We start from the raw sequence: 8142 nt of genomic DNA, 5'->3' as shown, positions 1-8142 counted from the left end.
GGTGTCTCCTCACGCGGCGGCCCCCAAGTAACACTGCAGGTGGCGACACGGTATGTGTTGTTCCCCCAGCAGCCAGCAGCAACAACCCCCACAAGCCAGCAGGGGGGGCCCCCAGTTTTCTACGCCACCTTTGTTGGGGGCGGCCCCCCAACCAGGCGGCACAGATTATCGAGGAGCCTTGCTTGTTTCCTGTGGGGGGGCTCCTAGACCCCCAAGAAACATCGGGGGTGGTGATATTATTTGTATCATCGCCAGCAGCCCCCACCCCCACCCCCCGCCGCCACCAATCATGGCCACCACGCTGCTGCCCCACCCTCCTTGGTGGAACAACGGGGGGTCGCATCCTCACCACCATTAATTTCATTCGGGGGTTCATGTGGGGGTGCCCCCCAACACGGTGGTCCCCAGGCATCATAGGAGGTGATGATGTTGTTTGTGTCGTCCCCCCCCCCCCCCCCCCAGCCCACACCCCCACCCCCACACTGCCCGTCATGGCACCCACGCGCCTGCGCCACCTGTCTTGACGGTGCAAGCCCACGCAGCAGCCACAGATAATCAAGGAGCATGCCTGAGTGCCTGTGGTGGCGTGCCTAGACGCCCAGGAAGCATCGCAGGTGGTGATACGATTCGTGCCATCGCCCCCAGCCCCCCACCCCCACCCCCACCCGGCCCAGGCCACAGCACCCACACGCCTGCGCCACCTGCCTTGACGGTGCAAGCCCGGGTCGCAGCCTCAGGACATTCAGTTGCATACCTGGGTGCCTGTGGCGGTTTGCCCTGACACGGCGGCACCCAGGCAGCATCGCAGGTGCTGATACGGTTCGTGCCGTCCTCCCCCCCAGCCCACACCTACCCCCACCCCCACACTGCCCGTCACGGCACCCACGCGCCTACGCCACTTGCCTTGACGGTGCCAGCCCACCAAGCAGGCACAGAACATCAAGGGGCATGCCTGGGTGCCTGTGGTGGCGTGCCTACACGCCCAGGTAGCATCGCAGGTGGTGACACGGTTCGTGTGGTCCACCCCCCAGCCCCCACCCCCCACCCCCACCCGCCCCCGCCACGGCACCCACGCAGGCCTGCGCCACCTGCCTTGCCGGTGCAAGCCCGGGTCGCAACTTCAGGACATTTAGTTGCATACCTGGGTGCCTGTGGCGGTGTGCCCCGACACGGCGGCACCCAGGTAGCATCGCAGGTGGTGATACGGTTCGTGCCGTCCGCCCCCAGCCCACACCCTCACCCCCACACTGCCCACCGCCACGGCACCCACTCGCCTGCGCCACCTGCCTTGACGGTGCAAGCCCACGCAGCAACCTCAAGACATCAAGCGGCATGCCTGGGAGCCCGTGGCGGCGTGCGCCGACTCGGGCGCGCCCAGGTAGCATCGCAGATGGTGATACTGTTCGGGTCGTCCGCCCCGCCTATCTACGATTTAGCGACCGCTCATGATCCGTCGTCTAAGATAAGCATCAGAAGACAAGCGACATTGTACAAAGCTGCAAAATGCCTTCAGTGAAAGCCACGCGAAAAATGTTGCCAGCGACGCTCGTATAATGCAGCAGGAGGCCATAATAGTCATGGTTATATGCTCCATAAGCAATCGCGTGAATGGGGGAGGGAAACTCTGTGTCATGCGCAGTAAGCACCTTCTTTAATTGCATTTGGACGGGAAGGCTTCCCGTCTGGACGGGAAGGCTTCCCGTCTGGACGGGAAGGCTTCCCGTCAGGACGGGTTGGAGTCCCGTCCCGACGATACGCACAGGAACATTTATATGTTTGCAGGGATACGTAGTCTTCTGCACACCATTTCAGCCCTGTCAGGGAACTGCGGACGCGACCCTGACAGGATACCGTTGTTACCTGCATGACATTTGTACCCTGCAGAATGCATAATTATCTTGCAGGAGAAAATAACATTCCTGGTATCCCGTCTAGACGGGAACCCATCCCGTCTAGACGGGAACCCATCCCGTCTAGACGGGAACCCATCCCGTCTAGACGGGAACCCATCCCGTCTAGACGGGAACCCATCCCGTCTAGACGGGAACCCATCCCGTCTAGACGGGAAACGCGAACCCATGCGTGCCCACCCATTCGCCGCAACCAGAGTGATTCCTAAACATAGCTTCTAGCCACAAGCATGTCGGGCTCCCCGGGGGGTCGGACCGGAGCCAGGAGTGGGGAAGGCCCGGCGGGTGACTGCTCTCTGTACACGGCACGCGCCGTGTCCGATGTACAGTGCCGGCCTTGGCCCTGTGTAGCCCAGACTCCAAGGCGATGCGCTGAGTGCGTTATTCATATGCATATAAGCACGACCGCGGCAGCTGCCCCTGGAAAACAGCAACACCCGAGGTGCTGTGCTCCATTTTATGGTCACCCTGGAATTGCCAAACCCGCTCGCTCGCTTGCAACATAATGGGGCAACGCCGGCGCTTCCGTGCGGGCAAGGCTAACATAATGGCCCTGCGCTTTCGGGCGCTGCGCTGGTGCCTTGTGCACGAGGAAAAGAGGCACATGCAGGTTGGGAACGCACGCCAAGCACCTGAGGAACCCTGCTGTAGCGCCAGTCATATCCAGGTACCGTCACTAACCGGCGGAACCCCAGGGCCATGTCTGCGGGTACTGACAATTGTGCCTGCGCGCATCGAAGGTGGATGGGTCGCGAGCGGAGCAAATGGCGCAACACCGGCGCCCGAGACTCTACAGTGGCTAGTCTATCCGTTGTTGACATGGCCAGCGCCCTTCTTCTTTACAGCCGTAAGGCGGCGTTGATGTACACTCATATGCGTGAATGGTTAGTTCAAGCTGTGTGGCGATAAGTAGCTGCACCGCATCCTCTGCGTTCTTTATTTCGTGTACTAGAAAGGAGGCAAGCCTCATTTGTTGAGTTCAGGCGAAGAGAGGCGGCCGAAGGCGCGGAGTTTAGCGCCCCACCCTCCTGGACCGCTTTGGGGGTTGGGATTGATTTATTTTTATGGGCATTAGTCAATATGCGCAGTGTGGCGACGTCTGCGTACACAACTTGGCGAGTTGATGAAGATGGGTTGGCATCCCCCGGCCGGTGGACGCGCGACCACTTTCTGTTAGACACCCGAAAAGCCCGAACTTCTGCGACAGGTACTCTAAACTAACAACAGACTATTGATATCAACCGCTAAAGCCATGCGCCAAGTGACAGCAGTGGCCGGGGGGGTTCATTGCTGTGTCGGTCGACACAGCCAGCTGCTCAGATGCGCTGCTATGCTCAGGAAGCAAACATTGAATGCAATTACATCTCTAAAGTAGTTTACAGCTCAGGAAGCGCGGCGGTCTCAGCTCGGCCGTCAGCGACTGCTGCGGGGTTACTGGGGGGTTCAGGGGCCTGGCAAGGTGCGAGGCCGGCCCCACGAGCCCACATGCCTCGCCCCCGACTTCTGGCCCCTGTGTCCCCACGTAATAATAACCACCGGAAGCCGCGGCAAGGATCCTCAGGGAGCGCTGGCTATCCCGGCCAGGCCGGCGTGTGGCACACAGAGCATTGCCATCCGGCAACGAAGAAGGGCTTGGTTCCGCACTCCAGCCTGAAGAGGTGAGCACGCTGGGAGCGCTGTACCTTGTGCACGCACCTTCTGCGCTTGGCCGTGGGGGCTCTAATTGGCGCTGATTGCTGATCTGGCCCCTGCTGTATTGCAGCAAGGAGCGGAGGGAGATGCGCCTGGCCGTCGTGAAGCAGTGGGCTACTCTTCCCCACGTGCTGCTGGGTGCCCCGACAACACCAAGGGAACGTGAGTACAAGGGTGGGGTGCGGGAACGGGGAAGGGGCAGAGGGAGATGATGTTGATAGCAGGGGTACGCGTGCATTGTCAAGGCAGCGATCTGCGGCGTTGCCCACCCCAAGTGGCCTGGAGGCGAATGCAGGCTCCCGTATGGGGGCGAACAACTGCATTTCGCGTCCAGGCCGGTTCCCGCCAGGGGGACAGGGGAAGGGCAGCCGTCTCTTTACTTCGTTCGTGGTGGAACGTGTCTGATGCGGTTTAACTGGGTTTAACTACGCCAACCGCCTGCAATGTAGGGAGGACGGCGTGTGCGGCCCCAGCGCTCGTATCTTGCACCTGGAGCCCTGCTGCACAGCCAACGGTGTGGTGCTTGACGGCAACGGCCTGGTGGAGAGCATCGTCTACGAGGACAAGGCGGCTGCGAAGCCCCTGCCGGAGGTAACCGATAGCAACGGTATCGGCAGGGCCTTGTGTTCGGCTGACCTGGACCCCCAGCCCACCGACCGATTGAGGGTGTTCGACGAGATAAAGCGCCTGTCGGGCGACGCCATCAAGCTGTACGCTAGCATTGCCGGCCTGAGGGTGACGGCCGGCAACGATATGTGTCGGCCGCGCAAGCCGGTTGAGACGCCGGCGCAAGCGTACGCGACCATCGCGCGCGAGTCGCCGGTGTGGTGGGCTGACCTCGAGCGCCAGCTGCCGTGGCGGATGCTGGACCTGACTGGGCAGCACGCTGTCGTTCGCGCGACAAAGGCGGTGGGCAGCACCGCAGAGGCCGCGTGGGTGGGCGCAGTCGGCCAGGTGCGTTTACTTACGGGGCGGGGTGGACGGCGCAATGTTTGGGCACATAGGGGAAATGCGGGGGAGCTGAATGTCCGGTGCATGTGCGGTGGGGCTCTGCCGCTCTTCCGGCGCTCTGCCGGCGCGTGCCCAATCTCAGTGGACCAACTGTTCACGTGGGTGACCGGTGCATGTGCGCTGGTGCTTCGCCGGCTCATGCTGGACACATGCGCGCTGCTCACAGCAGCACGCGTTTGGGCCAACATCAAGGATCACTTCGACGCGCCCGGCCGCTGCACTCTCTCGTGCGGTGAGTCAGGGCATTCATGCGAACGGTACCGTTTGGACGGGGAAAGTACCGCAAGTGTTATGCATGCAACCGGAAGCGCATACACCACCAGTTCGTTGTCTGAGCTGTATGCGGGTGTGCCGGGTGGATTTGGCGTTTGCAACACAGGTACCAGTCGCAGAGCAAGTTTATGCTGGGTTCTGACACGGCGCCGATGCTGGCTGAGCGCGCCATTGCGAAGCTGTGAAGGCAGTCTGAGACACGGCCGTGAGGGTCGCTCCGTGGATTGAGAAGTACAGGTAAGCCGCTGATCAGGGTCACTGCTCACCGGCGAGCTCCTGCATCGTCCATATCACCGGATCGCTAACTAGTTTAGCGATTTGAATCGTCCTTACGGCAGAAGGGACCCGGGTACAAATCCGGATGAAAGCCCAATTATGCAAAAGGCGAAAGATTGGTGCGAAACCGATTGGTGATCCCACGAATGAAAAAGGTCGTGGTGCAGAAGTCCGAATTAGAGGCGTCCAAGGTGCGGTCCAAGGTCCAAGATCCAAGGTCGAAGCAGGAGCGCCATGGCTCTGGCATGTTGCAATTAACTGGCAGTGCTCCGCAGCTTTAGTGCGGCGTTCCCTAGCGACATAGGGTGATGGCTAGGATAGGGCGGCTCGGATTGGCTAGGATAAGGTGGCTCGGATGTGCTAGGATGATGGTGGCTAGGATGCGGTGGTGCAGACCGTAGAGTTGGCTTGGCAGTGCTGGGGTTGCACTCGCAAGCGATTCTCCGATAATCTCACGCTAGGAGCTTAGGCCCAGTGTTACCTTTCTTTCTTTCTTTCTTTCTTTCTTTCTTTCCTGCATCGTCCATGTACTGCGGGGCTGATGTCGGATGGCACGGGCATGCTCCCCTAGTCCCGGTCCTACCCATGCCAACAGGCAGGAGTTCTTCACGGACCTAGGGCGGGAGGCGATGTACGAGGGCACCGCTACCAACCTGCTCAGCATGACGAGCAACTGCTGCACGTCCCTGCACGTGGACCACCCAGACGGTGAGCCATGCGAGAGCGGCGTCGCAGGCAGGCACGTGGTGTTGGGGTCTATAGCAGCTGTTCTGAGCAGCTGGGCCTGAAGTGTAACAACCAACTGCTGTGTAGGTCCCTTTAGCATCATCCACGCCGGGACTGGCAAGCTGGAGGGCGGCCATTTCTGCATGCCAGGGTTTGGACTCAAGGTACGTGGGTACTGACGCTACGTACGTACATGGTTCAACACCTGCTGGCAGCCGCTAAGCGCATGCTGTGCAATTGCTGTCCAGGTCCTGCCCACTGACCTCACCATCGTGGTCCTGAAGCGGACGACCTGGACGCCAGGACCGGCGTGGCGGCGGGCCCTCTGCAAACGGGTGTGTTTGCGGAGTTTGGCACGCCGCCTGCCAGGTTCGGATACTCGCACTTTGTGCGGATGCCTGCGCTAGACCGTGTCGCCCAAATGGTCAAGGCGATGGGCGGCCTGGGGGAGGTGACCAGGCAGCAAGTCGGGGGGCTGCGGATGATCCAGGAGGCACAGGAGTCCGGCAGCAACACTGCTGCCAAAAAGGCCGTACATGCGCTGAAAGATATGGTGCAGGGCCTAGGGGCTACTGAAGTACGCGGGGGTAGCATGGCATCGGTTGTTAGGTGGAGCAAGGAGGATCCCTGGTACGAGGCAGTGTGCAAGTACCTGGGCTGGAGTACCGAGGGGCAGCAGGTGCAGGAACCGGCGGTGGGCAAACGCCGCAAAGGGGACTAGACTGCGGGAGACTTAGTATGTGACGCGGGTGCGAGGGAGTGCTCGAGGTAGTGCCTGCCGCCAGAGGGCTTCTAGTAGCGCCCAGCGGCATGTGCGGTGGCGGCATGCGTGCACAAGCTTAGAAGCGCAATAGCCAGGCGTACATACGTAGTGGATCGGGGCTCCTGCGTATGCTGCTGTCTACTTGGTTGGAAAGGGAAGACGTTGTTTGACTACTGTGTATGTGATGCTACGATTGGGACTGCGGGTTGAGGTGTGCGTGTTGCTGGTCATGAAGTTGCCAGGCTATGGTTGCTGGCGGGGGATTAGTAGGGAAACGAAAGGCGGAAGCCAGCGTGTTGGACAGACCTGGACTAAGCTACATAGGCTGGGCACTTGCAGCACGCCCGCCGGCCTGACTGCGTGCCAGCTTACTGATTATGCTGGTGGCCAATGAAGAGCGCGAGTGAGCTGCTGGTTTGTTTGACTTGTGGCGATGGCAATGCACCACCAGCGTCAAGTCGTTTGCCCGGACTTCCAGCCAGCCAGCAACTCGTCGGTACAGTAACTCCGGCGTTCGACCAGCCGCGCACTCTTGCCCTGCCGCTGCCAATTGTTTGCCATTTGTTGGGTATGGGAATCAGCTGCACCCTACAGGACTTTGCCAATTTGCCTTACCACTGTCCCATCACACACCAGCGTCAAGTCGTTTGCCCGGTAAGATGATGTTGACTCCGCCTTTCTACCGCGTTAATGACGAGTGTTGTGGAAACGAATGCGTACGTAGACCAGAGCGGATGGCGGAGTGGGCTTGCAGGCGGCACGAGAGTAGGCAGTGCGCGTGCGTGTCTGCCAGGGGTGGAAGAGCTGACTGCTGCGAGTCAGACACTCAAACAGGATGGCATCGCTTGCATTCCTCAAGCGGGGGAGACCAAAGCAGCAGAGAGGTGTGGGGCAACCGGACAAGTGACTGTGCAGGATGCATGTGGGCGTTGCTGGGGCAGGTCCAGGTCTGGGCGGGGTCCCGTGCACGGTGCGTCCCCACCCATTCGCCGCAACCAGAGTGACTCCTAAACATAGCTTCTAGCCACAAGCATGTCGGGCTCCCCGGGGGGTCGGACCGGAGCCAGGAGTGGGGAAGGCCCGGCGGGTGACTGCTCGCTGTACACGGCACGCGCCGTGTCCGATGTACAGTGCCGGCCTTGGCCCTGTGTAGCCCAGACTCCAAGGCGATGCGCTGAGTGCGTTATTCATATGCATATAAGCACGACCGCGGCAGCTGCCCCTGGCAAACAGCAACACCCGAGGTGCTGTGCTCCATTTTATGGTCACCCTGGAATTGCCAAACCCGCTCGCTCGCTTGCAACATAATGGGGTAACGCCGGCGCTTCCGTGCGGGCAAGGCTAACATAATGGCCAGGACAGGATAGCGGGTAGGTCGTCGTCAGAGGAGTGCACGTACGCTGCATCCGGCACAGCACCTGTAACCTTATACAGCCGATCTTCCAATACCTCTTCTGCTTCCTGCACACTCACGATAGCCAGCCACACCGG

General features: G+C 60.6%; 1 protein-coding gene across 1 annotated transcript; it reads left to right on the top strand.

Annotated features, from left to right (window-relative positions):
* The first annotated feature begins 1788 nt into the window (after positions 1–1788).
* CHLRE_08g373367v5 (uncharacterized protein) lies at positions 1789–7674 on the top strand. The gene is made up of 4 exons (XM_043065099.1): positions 1789–2520; positions 3673–3764; positions 4052–4534; positions 4993–7674. Exons 1-4 carry the CDS (start codon positions 2458–2460, stop codon positions 5069–5071), a joined length of 717 nt encoding a protein of 238 aa, XP_042922099.1. The 5' UTR covers positions 1789–2457; the 3' UTR covers positions 5072–7674.
* The last annotated feature ends 468 nt before the right edge of the window (positions 7675–8142 follow it).

The sequence above is a fragment of the Chlamydomonas reinhardtii genome, chromosome 8 (genome assembly GCF_000002595.2).
Source record: "Chlamydomonas reinhardtii strain CC-503 cw92 mt+ chromosome 8, whole genome shotgun sequence".
NCBI lineage: Eukaryota > Viridiplantae > Chlorophyta > Chlorophyceae > Chlamydomonadales > Chlamydomonadaceae > Chlamydomonas > Chlamydomonas reinhardtii.
The sequence above is the reverse complement of the archived record's forward strand: the minus strand, read 5'-3'. Positions and strand labels throughout refer to the sequence as shown.

Bases quoted from the DNA above. Each gene is read 5' to 3' on its own strand.
- CHLRE_08g373367v5 (XM_043065099.1), top strand. From the start codon at position 2,458: ATGGCCCTGCGCTTTCGGGCGCTGCGCTGGTGCCTTGTGCACGAGGAA. The intron at 2,521-3,672 runs GTTGGGAACGCA...GCTGTATTGCAG, and splicing joins AGGAAAAGAGGCACATGCAG to CAAGGAGCGGAGGGAGATGC. The intron at 3,765-4,051 runs GTGAGTACAAGG...CCTGCAATGTAG, and splicing joins CCCGACAACACCAAGGGAAC to GGAGGACGGCGTGTGCGGCC.